At 40.5% G+C, this 24,967-nt stretch overlaps 1 protein-coding gene across 1 annotated transcript in view; it reads right to left on the reverse strand.

Annotated features, from left to right (window-relative positions):
• Nucleotides 1-537: 537 nt before the first annotated feature.
• The window catches only part of HACD2 (3-hydroxyacyl-CoA dehydratase 2), a 103,987-nt gene continuing 79,557 nt past the window's right edge, over nucleotides 538-24,967 (reverse strand). The window contains exons 5-7 of the mRNA XM_027061014.2: nucleotides 10,921-11,042; nucleotides 8,855-9,033; nucleotides 538-3,613 (exon numbers count right to left, since the gene is read on the reverse strand). Coding sequence (XP_026916815.1) covers nucleotides 3,531-3,613; nucleotides 8,855-9,033; nucleotides 10,921-11,042 — 384 coding nt within the window. The 3' untranslated portion in view covers nucleotides 538-3,530. The remainder of the gene's footprint in view (nucleotides 3,614-8,854; nucleotides 9,034-10,920; nucleotides 11,043-24,967) is intronic.

Genomic DNA, 24,967 nt, shown 5'->3' on the forward strand with positions numbered 1-24,967 from the left:
GCAGAGCCCAATGTGGGGCTCAATCTCACGAACTATGAGATCATGACCCGGGCTGAAATCAAGAGTTGGAGGCTTAACTGAGCCACCCAGGCGCCCCCACATCTTGTTTTAATATAAGATGAACTTTGGTAGGCAGCAATATTTCCCCTCTTAACTTATATTAGAAAAGTGAGATTAAAAAAATATCGTAAAAGAACCCCCAAACCCCAAAACACTGTAAGACAAGGATCCTCGACTGTTTACCGATTTTCTTAGACTTCCTGGTCACTTATATGTGGAATCCCTCGTGTCCCTCTGCAGCCAGGCTGAGAGGGGTCTGGTAAGCTTGAAGACGGCCTGGCAGGAAGAATGACTTTTTGGAAACCTCTTAATATAATCTATTTCTCCTGTCAAGTGCAGAACCATTATGAATAGCAGAAATAGATTTTAAACCTCTCAAAGAAAGAACTGGAAGCCGTGACAGAACGGAAACTCTTCCATATTCCTACACCGCCACGTTTAGGCCAACTTAATGTGAAAAATCACTAGACTCACTGGTCAGTATTTCAAATCCAGGCAGAGCACACACCAGTTTATTTTGAAATGCAACACAGATCCATATTTTATGAATACAACTTATTACTACATTAACGTTATTAGGTAAAAACAGCTTCCAAATGCATGCATAGAAAGTTAGATATAGTCTTTGAACTCCTTATTTCTAAATATACAAAAAATACATTTAAATTATATAATTTTAGTGAATCAAAGACTTATAAAATTACAATTTTGGTTTTCACAACATAGAAAAAATACAAAAATGACTATATATATGGTTGTATAATTTTTTACCCAAATTTCAAAGGAGCAGTATGTACTGGTTTTGATGTTTTACAATGTTTTATCTAGAAACTCAGAGTTGAAAATAATTTGCAGGTTGTACCACATCAACGCCAATCTTTTATTATAAATGAATAACCGAAACAAACGAGTAGAAATGAGGGCACAATCTTCATATGCCTCGTAATTTACCTCTACATCTTCTAAACCCTTCCCGTGGGAAGTCTGCTCCAGAGGAACAGCTTTTATCTGGAAGGACAGTGCTTTTATTCCATGACTAACTCTCCATGGTGCCTTTGATAACGGTCAGTACGTGTTAAGTGAGTGATCCCAACCTGAGCAAACAGAGCACAGCAGGATGCAGATCAGTGTCTACAAAGCACTACTGCATACCCCAAAGAATTCTCTGCTGGAAGGTGGTCCCTGAAGGGGGTAACCTGAGATACCCAATCAGGTGGGCAGCCGGGCAGGTGACACCTTTGACTGTGTCCTGAAATGAAAACGGGAAGTCTGACAAAATACCCACCGAACAACACCTTCCTCGTTCACACGTTGTTAAGGTGTGACAGTTGGTGGGGTTAGATGTTCTCAATTCATAAAAGAACACTGCCACTTCAAAGGAGAAGTTAATTCATGTTGGAGATAAAAGAAACCAGTTACGGAGGGAGGTGATGGCCGCACGCACGCCTTACTTATCTGCCATGAGCCTTTTAAACGCTGATGGACAGAAGTACACACATGGGTGGAGACCCTTTTTGAGGAGGGAGTTGTGCGCTGTGTTCTTGCTGCCAAAGTTCAATTTGGTGCAATACCACTGTTTGCGACAGACCGTTCTTTGTAAATAGCGACAAATTATAACAGAGAGGCCCGAATAAAACCCCAGTCCAGCGATCCTGGAAAATCTACATTTTTTTTTTATCCCATCTTCTGGAACTATTCCAGAAAAGACTGAAAAAATCTTACCCAAACTAAGTAATAAGACTAATGTAACTCAAATTGTTTCTGTTTTACAGTAGAAGTACATTTTGGAAAAAGAAAAAGCATGAAAAATAGTCTTTCCTCTATATTTAGTTTATGAAGTACAAGAACAGATTCTAATCTCAACATGCCCAAGTTAAGAGTGCTGACTTAAAGAAGCAGAATTTTAATGTTCAATTCAAAAATAATTTTATTACGCATCTGCCTGCATTAAATTTTAGGCTGCATACTTTCTTCTCATTTTCATCTTAATTGTCAAGCTTTTATGAAAATAACACTTAAAAAATTAGTTTTCCATTATGACATTCTTCTGACATTAGCAACTATATTTTAAATAACTACTCAGTAAGCTAGTAAGCTAGGCTTTTAAAATTTTTTAAATCAACCATTAAAAAAGAAAGGTGGGGGGTGGAAGAAAGAATCCACAAAGAACATTCTGTGTTTAAAATCTAATGCACATCTGAACTTGGGCTTTACATTTTCATCAACCCTTTCTTGAAGAGTCTTAAATGCACAGCTGAGCAATTAAATGGCATGAAGATATGACAGTAATCAGCCCATGTCCACAGGACACTATCGCTTGGCTGCTCCAACACATGGGATGACACTGCTTTTAGCTCATGGCTGCCCAACGGGAACATATCGCTGCCTCTGGACTTACACTTGGTGGGACTTACACAGGACCATAATTGGGAAAAGTATCCCAACAGAAGAGTTGAATGAAATTTAAAAATAAAATAACAAGGGTGTATAAACCTATCTCTGAATGTTCTTCGGGATTACATTTCTAAAGTTACACCTTCCATGTGCTTTCAGTAACAGATTCTCTAACTCCTTATGGGACTTGACCGGCTTTGGGTCCACAAACGCGAAGAGCTATTGGTAAATACATTACTCAGGGGTGTTCTGAGAATGATACTGTGAAAGGTACTTGTCATTTACTAGCGATTGAGCTTTCCCTTTCTGAGAACTGTCACTGTGTTAAAATATGATTGAGGCTGAGCCCTGGATAAGATAGGTTCTCTACGATGTACACATACTAAGTTCAAGCACGTTTCTTAGTGGCAGGCAGTAATGACTCAACTGAAAACAAACAAAAGGGTTCTAGTTGTTTTCAGATTACAGGTACTACCCCAAAGCTTCACAGACATATACATTGTATAATTAATTCACTAGATATGAGGGGATAGGTCCCAGCCATAATCTCAGAACATTCCAGAGAACAAAGTTTGCCACTTCAAAAATACAGAGTTTCCAGCATGCGGTCAAGCGCTTTGAAAAGGGAATGCTAATAAACACACTGCAGACTGAAACAGAACTCTACTGCAAGCTGGGCATTCAGCTGGTACAACGTCATTACTCAGACTGTAACTCTCAAGTATTTAGTGTTACAGATCTTTATTTATCAGATACAAGAAGGAAACAGGAGGATATAAAATGCCAAATCCCTTTCCAGAGCCATCATAAATATTGGGAACTTCTGGTTGAAAAGCATGCTGAAATGGACCGGCCAGGAGGTTTTATGTAACAGTTTTTGTTCTTTGTTTTTGTTTTTTGTTTTAAATAAAATCCCAGGCCTGTGTGACACTGGATTTTGGTTCTTGTTTTTATTTTTTTAATACTTTAAAAATAGTTCTTACTTATTTCTATGAAACGTATTGGGAACTCAAAAAGTCTGCAGCATTTTTTGTCATTGAAAAGTTTGTTTTTTAGGGGTGTGCAGAAAGCAGGAACTATTCAAATTTCTTGTGTTCTTCAGTATGAGAAAGGACCTTTCTTCTCTGGTGTATCATGTGGAAGTATAACTGGGGAAAAACTGAAAGAAAAGAGAGTATTGGTTAAAGAGATCACTTAGAATTGCTTAAATCTAAATCACTTAAAATGTAAAGCATGTGGACTTGAGGTCCTCTCTGACTCTCTACTTTCTCATCCCTTCCCGGAGGAAGGGAACAAAGTACGCCTGGGGAAAGGGAAGAAAAATGCAGAGGGACTTACCTTTTCCGGCTTTAGCTGAAGGGAAAGGGTGGTGCGGACCAGAGTGACACAGAGTACCATACTACCATTACCCATCAAGATGCCACAGAGCTGCCAAATAACATTCTACCCCCTCTAATATTATCTTCACACTTATTCTCCGAATTGACATTTAGTGACAGACTTACCATTCCTGTTTACAGAGGAATTCAGGCCCCAGAGGGGGTAGGTGACTTGTCTGGTTTCACGGCAAATTCCTGGCAATCAGGACCAGTCTCTGGGCTCCTGACACTCAGCCTAGCCCCTTCTATCACTGCTGTCACCTGAGGGGATCTCCCAAAAGTACTTCCTGAGAATGGTTGTTCTTTGAATGGGAAGACTGAGGAGGGGGAGGAGGGCTATGACATTTCATCTGAACGTGACGAAGCCAGGTTTGGATGTAGAAAGTCCTGATGAAAAGTAAGCTAGTATCTTAGGGACTGGAGATTCTGTTCTTGGTCACTTCATAGATTACTTTAAAAAGTACTGGTTCTCAAATAAATGGGGTGGCCCCTCCTCCCTTAGGAGTATTCGGAAATTGCGGGGAGGGGAGTGTATATTTTGAGGAGGAAGGTTACTGACATTTAACATACGAAGCAGGAATGCCAACACCTGCAATGTGTGATAGTCCCCACAACTAAGAGCTGTCCCACCCCAAATGCCTATAGGATTCCTGCTGGGAAATGCCAGCTAAGCCACCTGCCTTCACAAGGTTACTGGGAACTGGGGGTTCAACAACTGTGTAATAACTCCAGTGGGATGGTCTTAAATGTACAATATGCTTCCTCCTCTTCCCTTCTCAACAGGTCCAATCTCTACTTTGTAGACAGTAACCTGTATTTCTGGGCGGGGGGTGGGGGGGGTGGTAATTTCCACTATTCCCCTGACAGTTTCTTCCTTTTTAAATGGGTTCCACGTTGGCCAAATTTCAAACAATCCTCCCGAAGCACTCTAAGACATCAGGGGTTGTGCGCACATGGATCTGGGAAACCGCAGAGGAGGCGCCGGTACCGACCAGGACTGCCATCCACTCCACTCGCTACTTGTAGGCAGGAAGTTATTCGGAGAAAAGACCCAGCTTGTGCACAGAATTCAACAGGGAGAGAACTATTCTGGTACGAAAGCCAGAAAATTTGACAAGCTCTATAATCTAAAAACTGGAAGTAAAGATATAATTAAACCATAAGGAATGCTAATTGCAATCGTTTAAAAATGTGGGGCCAGTCATTTTTCTATAGATATACTTTAGTAAAGGGAAACTTTGTGGCAAAGTACACTAAGGACTTTTGCACTGGTTGCAGGGCTGGCTAAAGCTTCTGCACTAGTTCAGAGGGGCTGAGGAAGGATGACCTGGAAGCCATTCCTTAGACCCTTGGTGGCAGCAGCAAGCCGGCTGAGTATCCTCCTCCCCACGGGTGAGGGCCAGAGGTCAGAGATGGGAGGGCGGATATGGCTGTCCCATTTCTTTGCAACTTCGTAGGTTTCTCCGTGCCCGAGCAAAGGAATGTGTGTGGAGGCGGCCAGGAGAATGGGGGCCCTCGGGCTGGTGGTTCTCTACAGTTCTAGTAATGATTTCTTGGTGATCAGAACTTGGGTGATGCTGTCTCCATCTGAATTACCCACATGTTTAGGCTGAACCCAACTATAACGGCCAAAACAATTCCAGATACATGGCTATTTTTAACCATGGACTCCAAAGAAGAAACCCCCCCAAGACAATCTCGACCTGACAATAGGCTATTTTGCATTCTACCTTCTCTCCCAGTTCAGCACACACAGAATGGAGATAGTTGCTGTGCACTCGAGGGTTGTGGTGGGGGTAGGGTTTCCTCTCGGGAGAGGAACACTGGAGGCTGAGAGCAAATGGAAGTATGCTGCCTGGGAAAAGTGTCTTCTCAGTGTCTCTGAAAATCGGAGGTGTGGTTATGCTTACTGATGACCTGGAGGGTGCCCAACTTCTCAGTGGCCTCACCCTACATCGGTGTTTCTCATTTCTCAGCACCCTCCTTTTTTGTTTTGTAAATCCCAACCCCTACAGCCAACTTTTATCAATGTAGGGGGCTTAGGAAATGTTGACAGGACTTAAACATCTACAAGTCCCACAGATACTATACACGGTGCAGCTGCAGCAGGGTGGGAGAGGGGCACCTTGCAAGGGAGTGAGGGTGCTTCCAAAGCACCCCAAGACGAGAAAATTCCCGGGGTTACAATTTGGGTTATATGTGCAACAATGCAACAACAGGTCAGGACCATAAAGAAAGGGTGTTTTTTATATAATACACACATATTACCAACTTCCCATTAGAGAAGATAAAAAGAAACTGAAGTTGTAGAAAGAACACCAAATTTGGTCAAGGCTGGATGTCAACAGCAACCTCTCTTAACTCTGCATTTTCTTCTTATAAATACAAAGTTTTGGAAAGTTGGAAATGTGCTGTTGGCTGGAATGAACTGTACAAACTGGTCTCAACAACCTAAACAACTAAAAACATCCAGGGCAACTGGCTCAGGCCAAAACCATAATGAGTGCCAGCAGACACAAATGATTTATATCTGAAGATAGGGCCTGGGCTGTCATCTTGACCCTGGATTGGGGTGGGTGTGTGTGTGTGTGTGTGTGTGTGTGTGTGTCAGGGATTTGGAGAAAATCTGTTAATCTTTATTTGAAATCAGCCCTTTTTCTTGGTCTATAGGGGTTAAGCCACCTTAAGAAAGAAGTAATATAGACTTTAACCAAGCCAAGTTCTTAGCAAAACAAGGCTGAGAATGGAAGAAGGGGAAGGAACCCAGGTCAAGAAAGCCAACTTCTGTGGAGAACCCCAACCTACTCTTTGTGTTCTCTCCTCTCTCTCAGTCTTAAGGCCCATAAGGACAATCCCACGGAACGGGGTTTGTTTTCCCTCGGGAATCACTATCACCTGTGCTTGACCAGGCCCCTTAACTAGATAAAGGGTTCAGTATAGGCAGAGGCAAAAGTCTGGGCACTGGTTGGCCACCAGACCACAAAAAAGACTAGGAGGTACAGAGAGACTCAGGCTGTCCTGGAATGAACTCCTTCCTTCTTTGGCAGACTAAGATCTTATAGCATCTCTGAGGTAGGGGCTCCATAATTTGATTTCACGATACTATCCCTGCTCCTTTGCCAGTTATCCAATCTGATACCTATCTCTTATTCATTCAAAACCTTTTGCTGATTTAAAAATTAAAAAAAATTTTTTTTTTTAATGTTTATTTTTGAAAGAGAGATTGTGTGGGGAGGAGGGGCAGAGAGACAGGGAGACACAAGCAAAGCAGGCTCCAGGCTCTGAGCTGTCAGCACAGAGACAAAACCGGGGCTTGAACTCACGGACTGCAAGATCAAGACCTGAGCCAAAGTCGGATGCTCAACCAACTGAGCCACCCAGGTGCCCCAAAAACTTTTGCTGATCTTACATAAATCCTGTGGTGCCCACTGGGATAACGTGTACTACTCTGGGGGTGGCAAAACTGCAACTAGGAACCGTGGCTCTAGATATTGGAAAATGGGGGGCACCTGGCTGGCTCAGTCGCTGGGGCGTGTGGCTCTTGATTTTGGGGTTGTGAGTTCGAGTCCTTCGTTGGGTGTGGAGATTACTTAGCCTGGAGCCTGCTTCAGATTCTGTGGCTCCCTCTCTCTCTGCTCCTACTTTGCTCATGCTCTCTCTCTCTCTCTCTCTCTCTCTTTTAAAAACAAACATTAAAAAATATAAATGAAATAAAAAATATTTAGAGACTGGAAAATGAAACTCGAAGGGAACGAAACTAGAAAGATGAACAACCATAAGCTAATTTTGACTCTTCTCTATTTATCTTTTTTGTTTGAAAATCAACTACCTTTTTAATTTGAAGAGAAAGGGCCTTTGGCCACCACGGTTCCAGTACCAAAGAGGAGGACTTGATAATTAATAAAGAGTGGGAAATGAATCATGAAGCAGAATTACAGTCCAAGAATTTCTCCAAGATAAACGTTCACATGAAATCTGGATGTAGTTTTTGTTTTTTTTTGTTTTTTTTCTCACAACGCATGAAATGCAATTTTCCACAGAGGGACACAAACATGTCGCTTACGATTGTTAGGATGATTCATTCAGTTCACGCTGTGGGCTGAAGAAAAATCCAACCTTCCTGTCTGAATTTAACCTGAGGTTTAGGGGAGAATATAGCATCTTACAGACTAAAATAAAACTCACAGTCACAATGGCTATAAAAATAGCTAAATGAGAAGACACATTAACGTTACATATCCTTGCCTAGAACAAAATCTTTTTGGATATGTGAAAATCAATCATAGGATTTCAAGTGAATATCAGAATTTGAGCAAAGGACTAAACAACTCTTCCTCAGCAAACAGGATTCACTTCACAGAAGCCTCAAACATGGCCATTTCTCTTTGTTACTGAATATGCTGATAGGCACATCTGATTACCTGTATTTCAACCTTTAGCAGGATTATTAAAATAACTGGAAATCATCCTGAAGAGAACATATGTCCTGTTCAGATGACTTTAGTGATTATTTCCAAACAAGAAAATAAGAAATATGGAAAAAAATATATTTTTATTTTGCTATTTGTTTCTAGTTAACTATCGGTTCCTTAAAAATGAAGTAACTATTTTGATACAATAAAAACGCAAAAATCTCTTTACAATGTTTTCCAAGTACTGTAACAAGCAGTTCTCAAGAGACAGAAAAACTCACGGTAAGTCTTTAATGGCCTTTTTTGTTTTCTACTCAGCACGTTCCCTCAATAGGTAGTTAACCTTTCTTGGTATTCACTGTTTCAAACCTACACACTGAGAAGGGCTGCATTTTGGCAGCTATCTTGAGAACGGTTCATCTTTATTCAATTACTACCGGAGAAAATTCCCTGTAACAGTCAGCATTCAATAAAAACCAAAGCGTTCCCAAGAAATCAGATTTACATTTACTTGGATATGGTATAAAAACATCCAAAGGCATTTAACTCTAGTTATTGTAGAGCCAGTTTTAAAAACATAAATAAATATATGTATAACTGTTTACTTACTTGGAATGTAGGAGATCATTATCAGAATTAGGAATGCGTAATAGTCAAAGGAGAAATTGTACTTGTTAGGTAAACTGATGGAGTACAGGCCCGCCTGTCTGACAAAGGGCAAAGCGGCATATATTGTGAGCAACTCTCCTGACACTCCCATTGGGTACAGCACAATGAAAAGTGTGTACCTGAAACAAAACAGAATATTCATGACTAAGGCTCGAAGCCAGCCCTAGTAGAAGGATACATTCCCACCCTTCTAATCCGTACAGGTTTTCCAGGAAGCTACTGTTTCTACTTTTTCCTGTTTGCCCACTATTTAAATTCAGGCTTTACCAGCCAGTCTTTGGAAAGGGCCTATAGCAGGTATGTCTCTGAATGTTCTAAAATAAAACATAATAAATGTGTTCGGTCAGCTTACAATTTGTTCAGCTTGGCCCAATAAACAACATTCAATACAACTCCCTAAAATAACAAGGATGATGCCAATCATTGGTGAAGTAGAGGCACTGAGTCATGGTTCATATAAGGATCCTGCCCTGTGGGGTAGAAGTGGAGCTGGGGGCTTTGCAGGGAGTTGGTGGGGGAGACGTTAGAGCATGTAGCTAGAATCCCTCCAATGTATACCAAACTGGTCTGTGGACTGAAAAACATAGCGCATCCAGTGTGCTTTTAGTGCTGCTATTAGCCAAATGTCTGTACATGTTATTGTGAAAAATGAAATATATGCTAATTTTAAAAACTTTAAAAGTTCCTAACAGCTTTTGGTCACTATGTAATTTTTCAAAACCAAAACAAAACAAACAACCCAACCCTACAGTTACTATTACAGAGGAGAATCCACACAATTTTTTTCACTTTAAAAAGGAATTCTCTATGTTTCAAAAAGAATTCAGAGAGAAGTTCATCCTGTGGAACTAACTGGAAATCATTCGGAGGTGTTAGTATTGCTAAGGAAACCATCAGCTCAAATTTTAAAGAGGCTTTGGTGTTTGTAGCTGACAGCGAGCACTCTGGGTTCCAAACTTCCAGGTGCAGAAGTTGTGCTGAGGAATCTGTGACAAAGAACGGAAGCCGTGTTCACCGTGTTCCCCGCTGCCAGCTTCAGCCATGCTAAAGAGGACAGTGGAAAAGGAAGATTCTTCCATAGGCCATGGACAACCATGGACAAGAAAATCATTCTCCACTGATAAGTTCAGGGCTGGGCAGCCAACTCTCCCTGTAACAGACCAGACAGCTTCCATGATGCTTGCCTGGTTAGTTACTAATTGCTACCTTTTCCCATTCTTCCCTTTTCCTAATAAAATTGTGTACTGGGGGGAAAAAGGAAGTTTGCATACTTGAAACGTTGGAAACAACTGATTCATGTCTCTAATTTAACCATCAAACTCATAAATTGTCTAGGAAGCACCATTTTCCTTCTATGAAATGAGCAGTTGGGTCCCAAGAACAGTTTTGATCCTTTTGCTTTGTCACTCTCCCCACAGTCTTCTCCAACTCAGAACATTGCTCACAACCGTCTCCTGAATTAGTTCAGATAAATGGATGAACTGTCAGCCCTTTACCCAATTCATAACAAATACTGCTGGCAAAAATTATCAAAGCAAAATAAAATTGCTAACATTCTAAAACCACATGTATCGTTTGTTATGAATTAAAAATTGAGTCATAGCCTCTTGGCAAAACTGAGACTAGGAGAATTGGACTTGGTCCAAAAAACATAAGGGCAGGAGCTCATCAGTAAAATTTGGTATGAAAAAAAAGAGATGTTACATCAAAATCTCTACCGAATAATTTAAATGAAAATAATTGATCCAATAAAAATAAGTATATACAACTTAAAACAGTATTTCTAATAATCAAAGTTAAGGAGCATCCCTTATCCTGATGAAATCCGAAGACCAGTCTCCTATCACCAATCCCAACACCTGTCTCATAGAATTAAAAAAACCCTGAAGTATAGTTGACATCGTATATATATTTATTTTTAGGAGCTTGGAGACAATATTTAGCAAAAAAGGACAAATACAGTGATGGATCACTTCAAAAGTTAATCTTTATCCCATGTACTTTACCTGGCCCATTTGATGAGGTAAGGCAGATGGTTTAATAGACTGAAAGTATAAAAGGAGTAACGGATAATTTCTGTGATTGTCCAGGCAATCACAAACAGAAGGACACTGTCTTCGCTCTGAACCTGAAGGAAAAGGAACAAAAGCAAAAGCAAACACATGAAACATTTTAACAAAGAAGCTGCACCAGTGTGCAGCACCAGCCACGCCCCCTCCCCAGCCCCCGCCCTCTTGCCGAGCTAGGGGACTGAACAACTGGACACAGCCCTGGTCTGTATCCTTGGTGGCCACAGCACAGCACAGGAAGAGCCTACCTACCATACATAGGAACACGTGCCTATCACAACAGCTGTGTAGAGTCGAGTGATTAAGGGCCAGTGAGAAGAACTCAGCTTACTGATGAGTAGGAGGGGCAGAAACAGGAATCCCACGAGTTAAAGCCCACAGGAAAAAACAAACACAGATGAGTGTTCTGTCTGCTGGCCTGCTGCGGAGAATGTGAACTGATGTTAGTGGGAGTCAAGACTAGTTAGATAAGAAGGTAGCAGGGCAAACTGGTGGCAAGCTTGGGGTCTGTCTGTTAACAAGAATTTTAATTTGATCTGCATGACAGCTAAGAATCTGAGGAAACTTCAAAGAAGGGGAACATAGTGCCTGAAATACAACTGAAGATGAGGCTAATTCACTGGGTAGGATGAACTCAAGTGAAGGAAGAAGAGCCAGAGACTGTCTGAAAGGCATAGCCCATTTATTCTCTCCCATTGGTGATTTCTTCCCCTGAAGAAGCCTGGTTTAACTTAAAAATTATAGAAACTTCCATGCTGACCACAGGAGGCTCTGGAATTTCCAGCCTCTTCTGGATTATTTTCATGATGAAAATAACGATAAACTTGAACACAGCACCCCCCCCCCCCCGGGTGGTTTTTAGGTTTTAGATGCCTTGGATTGCAAATCTCACGTGGAATGTATTTCCACCACACTGGCATTTGCTTTCAGTGCCTCCGCCATCCCCCCAGCCACATTTATAATGATCCTGGTCCAGGCTTGAAGACCAGTAACAAGAAACTACCTTATATCCAATTCACTCATGGTTTCTTGAATCTAATACAGGCAGTCAGAGAGCTGGATGTGATTAAGAAATTCCACTGAGTAAACAGGACAGATTTGGACAAGATGGATGTTCTCTGCCTTATTCCTAACACCTAATACAACAAAGGTACGGCATTCTAACCTTAACTTTTCTTCCTTGCATTTGCAATGTGAATACTTTTTCGCACTTATATTCTTCCTCAGAGAGGGTACATGGAGCGATCCACCTACGCAATAAAATAACCAGTCATTTACATACCTATTAGCTAAATTGCTCTGACAAAGAATTTCATAAATGCATAGTTACTAATCCCTAAAAATAATAAGAATTTTGCACTGTCAAGAGCAAGAGTACTTTTTGTTTTCCTGGTGCTCTTGTATTAGCCCGAGTAAAACCTAAATACCTCTGAAGCTTTTATGTTTCATTTTTCAGTCTGTCCCCAAATCCTTGCTTAAAACCCACCTATACTAAAACATAATTTCAGAGCATTTTGCTTTTTGATGTGTTTTGTAATCTTCCTCATCTGAAGATCTGTTTTACAGCTATGGGATGAAGGTTTGCCTAAAGATCTCTGGGTTGCAATAGGGAGCCCTTCCAATATTTTGCATTCTAATCATCTTGAAAGCAGGGAACGTGTTTTATTCATCTTCTGATTCCTAAAAGCACTTTGTGCTTTTTGCTAAGTGGAGCAAACAAATTCAATTCTAATCAGGTCACTCCAAGATTAAGTTCCTGCTTTGGATACCTGATATTAGTTTCTGTATAGTCTTAAGTGGCCTTCCGAAAGACAGGTAACAAACAACCCCCCTTGCACTCTGGTCCAGCCTCGGGGTTACTGGACTCATTCTCTCCAGGCCCAAGTTAGACTTGAACCAAAAGAACGGTAACAAGCTCACACTCAGGCTGGATGTGAAAGTAGGTGCTCCCAGAACCCAGCTGTGAAGACCATGTTATACAAATGGTACCTTCAGATTAACAGGAAATACAACACTGTTATTAAGAAGGTACTTGGGTAAAGTCAGTGACCCAAGCTTGTCTGATTTGTAAACAATTATCCAATGACACAAAACAGGGACAGAATGTAATGAGTTGAAGCTAGTAAGATCAATGAGACTCAAACGGCCATTTGTATACCTGTGTTCACAGGAGCGTGATTCACAATAGCTTAAAGGTAGAAACAGCCCAAATGTCCATCAACAGTTGAATGGTATATACATACAGTGGAATATTAGTCAGCCTTAAAAAGGGAGTTCTGACCCATGCTACAATGTGGATGAACCTTGAACACAATTTGCTAAGTGAAATAAGCCAGTCACAAAAAGATAAGTACTATATCCCACTCATCTGGTACCCAGAGAAGTCAAATTCAGACAGGAAGTAGGACTAGAAGGCTGCCAGGGGTGCGGGGTGGGAGGAAATAGGACATAAATGTTTAATGAATACAGAGTTTTGGTTTGGAAAGATGAACAATGTTTTAGAGATGGACGGTGCTGATGATTGTACAACCACAGGAATGTACTTACTGCACCTGAACCATACACTTAAAAATGGCTAACATGGACAATTTTGTTATGTTTTACCACAATAAAAAACCCAGTAAGATAAAATTTAACCAGGCTAACTATTCAGCAGCAACAAAATGACTCCACCACAGAATGGAGAAGACTCAGCTTATGAATCTGGGAGATGAGCAGTTTTTAGTGAACTACAAACTTCATATGTGCCAACAGGGTGCAGGTGGTTGTTCAAACGACCAATCAGCCAAGCAACCAACCAGTATTTGGCCACATTAATAGTCTCATCCCAGTGATTCCATTCCAAATAGATTAGATCCCACCCAGAGGTCTGAGTAGGTTATGAGAACCCCTGAACAAGCAAAGCTTACTTTGGAAAAGGAGAAGGTTAACTACTTCAGAATATGTAAATGAATATTGTGTGCAACTGGCATATGGACACAAGACTAATGGCAAAGTTAACAGGGAGTAAAAATGCCTGGTTAAAATAAGAAGTGTGTAACAAACCAGTTGACTAATGAAATAGGCCGCCCCATGAAGCCGTGTGCTTCCCGACTCTGGACACAGTCAAACTGAGACTGCTCAGGAGAAAGTCCTGAGCAGGGTGGAAGGCTGACTTAGAAGCAGCCAATGAAAGCTTCCAGCTGCTGTTCTTTGTAGAGAGGGGTGGGGTGTGCATATAACCTGTACATGGGAAAGGCACAAGAACTCTGGCTAACCCTAACCTCTTTGCATAAATGGAAATTTTTTTAACTGGAAAAAAAATGGGTAGAGTCTTTTAAGAGTACTTAAAAATAATTTTCCTTTATCAAAGAACATGAGAGAGGAGAGAATAATTTAAAGACCTCCCTTCATTGCTGACTACTGAGGGCATACCATGGGAATAGTTCTCTGGCTCTTTATCCCCGACTCTAAGGTCTTCAGGGCTCCGCTTCTCCTCTCAGGTGGCTTTCTCGGGCCCTGACACAGGTCTGCACACAAGGCATGTGCGGGGTCAGTGCCCCTTAACTCAAATGATACCATTTATTTTCTTTCTTTCTGGTTTGTTTTTGTTTTTAAAGCAGGAGTTGGGAACACTTTTCTAACACATGGGGAGCCTTTCTATCAAAGGCCAATGACTCAGAGAAAAAGATCACTTAAGGTAAAAAAAAAAAAAAAAAAAAAAAAAAGCCAGTTTAGCTTTGGAGGGGTTTTTGGAAGGGCTAAGGCCTACAATTATAAAAAGTTCAACTTAGCTACTCTTTGAATTAGGAACTAGAAACACATGATTTTATTCATTATCACGAATAAGAGGTTTAATATGCCTACACAAAGATGTGCTGGCAATCGTCACACAGCATTACCCAGAACAGCTGAAAGTAAAAACAACCCAAATGTCCAGCAACTGGCAAATGGATAAATAAAATCTGATATAATCCATACAATGGACTACTATTTGGCCACACACAAAAAAGAAATATCGATACATGCTACAATATAGATAAACCTCAAAAACATGCTGCTGAGTGAAGGACGCCAAATGCAAACTATTTCATTTATATGAAACGTCCAGAAAAGGCAAATCTAGAGACAGAACGTAGATTACTGGGGTGCCTGGTGGCTCAATTGCTTAAGCATCTGACTTCAGCTCAGGTCATGATCTCACAGTTCATGAGTTTGAGCCCTGTGTCAGGCTCTGTGGTGACAGCTCAGAGCCTGGAGCCTGCTTCAGATCCTCTGTCTCCCCCTCTCTCTCAAAAATAAAACATTAAAAAAAAAAAGAAAGAACAAAAGTAGATTACTTGTTGCCATGGGCTGGGAGTGGGTTAGGAATGAACTTTAAAGGGCATGAAGGATCACAGTGAGGTGATGGAAATGCTCTAAAACCGGATTATGATGACGGTTACACAACTTGGTAAATTTACTAAACAGCACTGAATTGTACACCTAAAATGGGTGAATTTGATCGTATGTAAATTATACCTCCATAAAACTATCTTTTAAAAAAGAATATGACATTTAAGCTTTTTTTTTTAAAATAATCTCTATGCTCAGCATGGGGCTGAAAGTCATGACCCCAGAGATCAAGAGTCACACACTCTACCAACTGAGCCACCAGGCACCCTGATGTTTACTTTAAATTATATTATTGCCTTTTAAGAGAAAAGTAGGTATGTGGGGGGGGGGGAGGGGGGGAGAAGAAGGGAGATAAAGGAGGTTTATCAAGGTTTACAAAGGAAAAGCAGGGGACAAAGGGTTGGTTGCCAAAAACGTCCGAAAGCCATGTTTCAAAGTTGCACATTTACAATCGTGGCACAAATGGGAGTGGGAGTGGGGCGGCTCTGCCAGTCTGGAAGCCTTCCTCTGCCCAGTGCAGTCAGTGAGCTGCATACTGGACCCTCCGTGCTGCAGACGGCAGGTTTCCGTCCCCTGCTCTATGGCGAGGGTGGAGGCGCTTGGGTGTGGGAGGCTTGTGTAATTTAGCCAAGGGAGTTTACATAGAAATTCAAGCTGGAGAAACAAATGGGTGCAAGAGAAAAACCTTTACACACAAATAGCATCATATGTTTGACTTTAAAAGGCTCAGGGAGTATCAGTACATGAAAAGCTGTCATTTTTATTACATTCAAAGGAAAACAGATGGTGCCACATAAGAAAATCACTATTGTAGAAACCTTATTCTTCTTAGCATTTCGGAACCTGCTGCTTCCCGCTCTGGTTATTTTAAAGAAATCCCAAGATCATGCTTTATGATAAGTGTTCTTTCTTCTCCTTAATACCCCCTTCATTTGTGAAGAGAGGAGATTTTGGTAAAATCTAGAAGGCAAGGACTTGAGTCTCTTCTTGGCAGAACTCTGAAGAGTATGTTTGTCTTAGTCTGCTGGGGCTGCTGTAATAAAATACCACAGACTGGTGGCTTAAACGACAGAAATATGTTTTCTCACAGTTCTAGAGGCTGAGATCAAGGTGCTGGCATATTTGGTTTCTGGTAAGGGGTCTCTTCCCGGTTTGCAGCTAGCACCTTATCATCACATTTTCATGTGGCAGGGAGGGAAAGGGAGAGCCTTCTAGGGTCTCTTCTTATAAGGACACCAACCTCCTCATGAGGATCCCACCCTCATGACCTCATCTAAACCTAAGTACTTCCTATATGCCCTCCAAATACCACAATACTGGGGGTTAGGGCTTCAACACACACATTTGGGGAGAACACAATTCACTCCACAGCAATGTTCCTGACCAGGTGTTGGCAAGCTTTTTCTGTAAATGGCTAAATAACAAATATTTTAGGCTTTGCCTCCAAATACTTTAGGCTCTGTCATGTATTCATCTTTGTTGTTTCTCACACCCTTTAAAAATGTAAAAACCATTATAAATTGCAGGCTAGATTTCGCCCACAGGCCAATCCCCATTCTAGGTTCATATGACCCCTCCCTCCAAATTTTCCCTTCATACGACCTGTGTACAGATATCATTCTTCAGTCTTCCTTTGACAGACTGTGTGTGTGTGTGTGTGTGTGTGTGTGTGTGTGTGTGTGTGTGTGTGTGTTCGGGGAGGGGATCAATTGTTTGTGTGTGGTAAAATATACATAACATAAAATTTACAAATTTAACCATTTTAAAGTATATAATTCAGGGGTATTATTCACAACACTCACCATGTTGTGCTACCATCACCACTATCCATCTCAAAAACTTTTCATCATCCTAAAAAAACTATGTACCCAGTAAGTAATAACCCCGTATACCCCTCTAGTCCCTGGGAAGCACAATTCTACTTTCTGTCTGTAAGATTTTGCTTATTCTAGGTACTTCACTTAAGGGGATTCATACAATATGTGTCCTTCTGTGTCTGGCTTATTTAATTTAGCAGAATGCCTGCAAGGTTCATCCATGTTGTAGAATGTACCAGAATTTCTTTCCTTTTAAAGGCTGAATAATCCATTGTTTGTATACATTATATTTTGCTTGTTAATTCAACTGTTGATGGACATTTGCGTTGTTTCCACTTTTTGGCTACTGTGAATAATGTTGCTATGAAAATGGGTATACAAGTATCTGAGTACCTTGTTTTTAATTCTCTTGTGCACATATCTAGGAGTGGAACTGTTGGATCATATGGTAATTCTATATTTAACTTTTTGAGGAACTGCTAAACCAATGGCTGCACCATTGTATACTCCCACCACCAGTGCACAAGGGCTCCAATTCTTCACATCTTCATCAACACTGTAATTTTCTTTCCTTTTTTTTTTTTTTGATAGTGGCCATCCTAGTGAGTATGAAGTAGCATCTCATTGTGGTTTTGACACACAGTCTCTAATGATTATTGATGTTGAGCATTTTTCATGTGGTTATTGGGTCATTTGTATATCTTCTTTTAAGTAATGTCCAGTCAAGTCCTTTGACCATTTTTAATTGTTTTAGTAATCCCTTTTCAATAATTATAGTGAGTAAATATAATAATTGTACTCAATAGTTACTGAACTCTTACTATATACAAAGTATGTGTTTATATATATTACCTCATTAAATCTCCATTTTGCAGATGAGGCAAGTGAGCCTTACAGAAATTGAACCCAGGTATGTGCCCCTAAACTCTGAACAGTGCTCTCTCTGTCTCTCAAACGTGTGCACGCACACACCCACCCACCCACACCTGTTGTTATGGGAAGAAACCTCTCTTACGAAATCAAGAAAACTTCAAAGGAATCCATATACAAGAGCCTAGAGAACAGATAAGGAATATCAAGAAAGCTATGACTTCTTCAAAAAATGTGGCCCACTTCTCAAAAGGAGATAATGGGCGGACTGAACGGAATAGGCTCACTGAAAAGGACTGGATAAAGTATGAAAAATTCTAGGTCACTACTGTCCAGAGATATCTTGAATATACCCATGAAATGAATTTAATCATGAATCAATTGACTTGAGATAGAAACCAACATAAGAAGTTGAAACAAACCCTAATGAATTCCCTACAGTTAGTGTGAAACTTCTTCCCTGAGCCTTGCTTTTTGCTAATTATCTTCAATGCTTTTTTGTTTTAGCCTTGTTTTACTTCCTGAGTTTAACTTACTGCCAACACCCCTAAAAATCTATCTCAAAAGCTTGTTTCTCTTTTCTATCTCTGCTCTGCAGGAATAAAAATGCAAAATATTATCTGAATTCAAGATGAAAACAAACTTATAAATATAAAGATAAAAAAGAAAATGAGAAAAAAAGAACAGAACACCTTTTGGGATAAGCCTCTAGTTTTCCAGAGAAGTGATCTTCCCAATCATTTCAAGTTTGTGTCTGGGTAGGCATTAAGATTCACCTAAATGTCTCTTTCCTTTCCCCTCATGGAGAAGTCAGCATGGGGGATAAAAGCTTGATGTGGTGAGGGGTAGGGAGCCACATGGACATGGAAGACCAGTGGGTCTGGAGGCCAATGACAAGGACAGAAGAAGGAAGGTTGGGGGTGCTGCAGATAGGTGTGAGCCAGAGGCCTAGCAACTGAGGATAGGGAGGGGAGGGAGACACAAGAGGTGATGGGTAGAAGAGATGGCCAGTGGGGTTGGGAAATCAGTTACATGGAGTAAAGAGTAAGCTCAGCAAAGAAATCAATATGTTAAAAAAGGGTGGGGGGGCTTCATATTGTTTGAGAAGTATTTACAAACAGGGAGGGAGGATGCCAGAGAGAACACTAAGGTGTTGGATTGTAATTGAAGGAATCTGTATGAACTCATAATCAATCACAGATACATATACACACACCCACACAGAGCTATATACTTTTAGATGTATGTACAGTATGCATGTGTGTGTGTGTGTGTGTGTGTGCGCGCGTGCACGTGTGTGTGCGTGCGTGTATATCTCCTGGCTTCCTCCACTGAAAGGACCTAGAAGCATTAACACTCCAGTAGCATGAAGCACCTCAGCTACCCAGATCTTGGGTCCTTAAATACCATCCCCCACTAAAAGGAACCAGAGCTCCTTGGCAAAATGGCTGATTCCAAGGCTGGGCCAGGGGAAGTACAAGATAAGTTTGGAAATCTTTTTTGTCAGAAAGTAAGAAAATGCTCAACAAATGAAGAGATAAATCAAAAGGACAAGGAGAAAGGGCTCCCACTGGCCAAATCAGACAATTTTAACATCAAAGTAAGTAACAGATTACAATCCACTGAAATGCACAGGAATTCATGAGTCCAAACTAATGATATAAGTGAAATAAATGAATAAATGAATAAATAAATGGGAGAAAGGGAAAGCTATTCCTTACAGTAGGAAGCCACCTAATACACGTAAAAGGGGTGACAGAAATAGAGAATCATCACCTAGTAACCACCACGGAGTGGCTGACACAGGCAGGAGTCATTCCCACAAAATACTCGTCAATAAAAAGGGGAAGACGTTACCTGAAGGTGGGAAAAGACCAACAGGAGCATGTGACTGGAGTCAACACCACTGGAGCCGGATGGGTAATCATGGCACACTGCCACCTCAGGTGATGCCCTGAGAAGATCACAGCACCATTTCTCTAGTATTCTTGCCAAGAATGTATGACTTGAACTGGTTATGAGGGAACACGGGATGGATGTGGGTGAAGGGTCACTCTACAGAAGTTAAGGCCTGTACTCTTTAAAACTGTCAAGGACATGAGAAACAGAGCAAGACTAAGAAGCTCTCTCAGACTGATGTGTCTTAAGAGACCTGACATGTATGTGCCATGTATGTGGCAGGAATACCGTAACAACCACTCCTTTCCCCGGGTATCCTAGTGTTTAGCACAATACCCAGAGCACAGAAATACTTAGTAAATATTTGCCATTCCAGAAAAGAAAAAAAAAAAAAAACAAAGCAAAACCCAACAGTGTTTGGGCAGCTAGTTAAATCCAAATGGGACTTGTAGAGGAGGTGGTAGTGTTTGATCAATATTGGCTTCTTGATTGGAAGGTTGTAGGAAGCCATCACCTCCACTGCAGGTGATGTAGGAGAATGTCTGAAACATGAACTTGAGTGTCGAGGGGTGACAGGACAGAACGTGCAGCTTGCTTCAAGGTTCAGAAAAGGACAGATGATAATGGGTATATAAAGACAGAAGAAAAGGTGATGGAACAAATGCAGTAAATGCCAACAGGTGGGGAATCTGAGTGGAGGGAATCAAGAGCTTTTGTACTTTTCTGGGGCCACAATTAGAAGCAAATACAACTATCATTTAGTTTCTAGATATACTGTTCCTGATAGGAAGCCTCTGAATCAGCTGGAAGAGGCAGGCTGTATAACCACAAAAAGATACAAGAACATTTACAACACAGCACATAAATAAGAGCACACTAAAAGAGGGTAAGTTGCGAAGGAGTAATAGACTTAATGCTACCTCTCAATTTGTATTGTTTCAGATGGCAAATACCCTGAAGAAAGGTCCACAAACTTGCTTTGAAGAGGGGTTAGCTTTAATTATAAGGCAAAATCTAATTTTTAATAAATGCTTTAGAGTAGGATAATAATGATGATTAAGATAATGATAACTCCCATTTGCAGGGCTAATTACTCCTTAAGTATGATAAAAGTAATTATGTGTAAATTTTCAACAGCTAACTGTGAAACTATTCAAGTATAAAAAACATTCATTTCTATGTGAAAAATCAATTATATCTCTGTCTTGGACCTCAGGACATGGAAAAGAATTCAAAACAGCTGCATAGAACTTGGTCACTAAAATTTTTTGACAAGTTTAGATTACATTACAGTGAATATGTAGCTAGCACTTACTGAGCACTTCCTAAGTGCCAGGCACTATTCTAAGTGCTGCGTATGTATTCACTGAGTCCCCAGGACCACCCCATGAAGAGAAACAACTGGGCAGAGGAGACTGGAACAGCTCTTTAGCAACCGAACAGGCTAGCACAGACTTCAACTGGGGCAGCAGAAGTGACCACCTGGTCCCAGCAGCACCCTGTCCTCCCTCTGTCTTCTCAGTTACCCCACTGTATGGTACTGCTGTCTGCTCAATTCTGCTCCTTGACTACGCGGGAAGCACTGTGAGGACAGCACCCATGTTCTTCATTCTCTCATGTATCCTAGCGCTTTGCACAATGGCTAGAGCGTAGAAAATACTGAATAAATATTTGAGTGAATAAGAATGAATAAATGGTGACCCGTCTGCAGCCTGAGCCTGCATGTTCTCTGACTTGGTTGGAACAGCCCCAGGTGAGGAGGGCAGCTCCCTAATGAGAGTGAGGCTAAGGGTCACAGGGCTGGTGCCTGGTTGGTGATGTCAGCCGAGGGCTTGAGCAGGACAGTAGGACAATTCTGACGACAATCCCGGTCCTTTCCATAGCTTTATTAAGTTTTTGAACAAAAATATAACACATTTAGTTATCTACTTAAAAGAAATACCATGCTTGATAAGAACAAAACCTGAAATATACTAAATATGGTGGTTTAAAAAGTCTAAATCAGTATTAGTCTTTTCCCATGACAATTCATGTGTGAAGTGTCTTTCATGATTAAGCATTTATTAAAAATCCTTAATAGGGTAATATGGTAAACAAACCAGAAAATACTATTCCTTATTTTATGGAGAATGTGAGTTATGTTATAAAGAAATATTAATACATTTCCTCCTTACAAGAGAGAAAAAAGTGCATCCAAATAGATTTTCTTCAAACTTACAGTGACAAAGGAAACTGGTTTAAAGATTCTTTCTATTACAACACAATAACTAAGGGCTATTCTTTGATGTAGATGATGGCTAGTCAAACATTTTGGCCTACCAAAACAACTCTTAGTCATGAAATCAACTTTTCTGAACATGCAATGAAAAAAATGTATAAGCATGCAGTCAACAAGCAATGCTCAATCAATTCCGCACTTAGGACAAAGACATGCAGATCTGAATGCTAAAATGTCCCCATAAGCCCAGCTTTAATGCTACTATGTAGTCAGCCCATTTCCTAGAAAACATGAAGGGAGGGTGATAGCTTCCTCTTCTCTAATCATTATTGCTCGGGAACCAGAGACTTTCAGTCTTCCAGGCTGCATGTCCCAAGGCAAGTTACTTACCCTCTCTGAGCCTCTGCTCCCTCCTGCAGAAACTGGGAGAACATTTGCTTTTGCATGGTTATTGTAGGGTCAGAAACACACAGCAAGTGCTTAGTAAACTGCTAGCAATTTAATAAATAGCAGCTGTTACTATTCCATGAAAAGAAAATTCAATTCAACAAATACTTATTAAGTTCCTATTACTATGCTAGCCAATGCTGTGACTCGATGATGGCTGCCCTCTTTGGCTTAATTACCAAGGTAATATTTTGTTTTGTTGTTGTTTTGCTTTTTGTTGTTTGTTTCAGTGTTGTTTAGGAGATGCAGTAATATGTTTCTACCATCTCTGGGGATGTCTAAGGACCTCACCAGCTGCTAGGCTTTCCCAGGATTCCTCCTGAGTTCTGTTTGATTCTCTCACCTCCAAAGACAATGTTATTAACTGAAAATCTTTCATGCAACTATTTCCTCCACCCCAACTCAAGCATGGGGATCTCATCAGACAGGTCATAGGCAGTCCCAACCTGGATCACATATATCTAATCCAGACTAGAACCACAGCAGAAGGTTACTGTGATCCTATGGGGAGATCTGGGGCATACTCGCTCCACACAGTCTGCCCCCAAACCTCCATGAAATGTGCCTAACTCAACACTCTAGAGGAGAGACGGGAGAGGACTGATCTTTGTCAGAAACCTAAATGACAGGTCAAAAGAACATGAACTTGGCTATATAATATCATGAAATGTCACGGTTCTTTTTGTTTTGTAACTGCTTAATAATTGCAAAATCTTCAAGAAGACAGAAAATAAAAATAGAAGCTATGAATACCATTTCCTGGAGTAGAAATATTAAAAAGGTTGGTCCACAATCATGGACCACAGATGTTCTGTTTGTCCTTTCATGGTGCTTTAAAAATATTTGAGCTAGTTTTTAAAAGCTGGGAGATCCCACATAAAAAATAATCTAGATTTCTACCTTTTCTTTAAAAAATCCATATTGTATAACACTGGATCCACTTGGCAATCACTAGCTGAGCTGAACACTGTTGCTCTTGTGAGACGATACACCCTCCAGCCACTAGGTTCTTCTTGAACTTTCTCTTTAAACCCACCTGTGGGACAGACATCTGCTGCCAGTTCATAACCTCTGCACAGGTCACAAAGCGCTATACAAATGTAACATTCTTAAAAGCTAAAGTCTTAAAAACTATAAAATATTATTTAAAAAAATGGTTAGCTTGATTAGCTTTTACACTTGAGGTTTTGAACACAGTTTCCTTTGAGGCAATGACCTCAACAAAAGATTTCCTAAAATTGATCTAATAATCCAGCACCAAATGCAGAATGCAAAAGAGACGGACAATTTTCAAGGTTTTGGTTATTCTGGTCTTTTTTTCTTTTTTTTTATGCCAGAGCAAAATAAGGTAAAAGGGAGAAGATGCCAAAACTCCTCTTGTTAAATCAAACATTTATGGCAGCAATCTGAAGGAAAAAAGTTAAGTCTTTAATGCATTAAGCCTGGTAATTAGTTCTCCCCTCCTTCTAAAATGCAAAGCATACTCTCAGCATGCACCCACACACATCCGCACATGTACATCAAGTCACATCTTACAAATTCCCGCAGTGCACCAGGGTTTCACTTCAGACTTGAAAAGGATCCTCTCTCTGGAAAATGCAGACAACTTATGCTTTATTTTATCCGTGATGCATCATAGCTTGTAATGAGAGGGGCCTATCTAGTGCTTCTTGATATGAATAAATATATAAAATGTTATTGATCCTTCTTCCCTGAAGAAACTAAACTATATTTTATATATATTTCACAGGAACAGGGGGGAAAGAGGTGATTTCTTCAGGCTGCCCCATATTTGTCAAGATTCCCAACAAGACCAGTTACCTGCTGCATTCTCTACACAGGCCAGCTGTCAGAGGGCTGAATGTACTGAATAAATCCTTGTTAATTTATAGATTTTAATTAAACTATCTCATACTCCATTTTCATGCTTAAAAATAAAGTTATACTGCAAAAGCTACAGTATATAAAAGACCAATTTGGCAAAGGAGAAGGTAATTTAAGAGATAGTTCCTACTCCCACATATTAAAAGTTTTCAAATGAATATTAATCAATGCTTTAAAAGTGCCACTCATTGTACTGTGGAACACACCTGTTTAAAAGCAATTTATAGGTAACAATTTTTAACTTTCCCTGACTTTGCTGACATATTTTAGCAATGCTCACGATGCATGTCAATCATCTCACTTTTATAGTATGAAATGAGAATCTTCGAGCTCATTGGGATAATAATGTTGACTGTACTTCTATGGCATCTTTTACCTCAAATAGAATAGAAAAGGCTTGTGAAATGGTTTCAAAAAGGGCAAACCTGGGACGTGTTATCATGGGTGAATCCACTGCAGGGGCCAAGCTACAGGC

Source organism: Acinonyx jubatus, chromosome C2 (assembly GCF_027475565.1).
Source record: "Acinonyx jubatus isolate Ajub_Pintada_27869175 chromosome C2, VMU_Ajub_asm_v1.0, whole genome shotgun sequence".
In the NCBI taxonomy this organism is placed as follows: Eukaryota; Metazoa; Chordata; class Mammalia; order Carnivora; family Felidae; genus Acinonyx; species Acinonyx jubatus.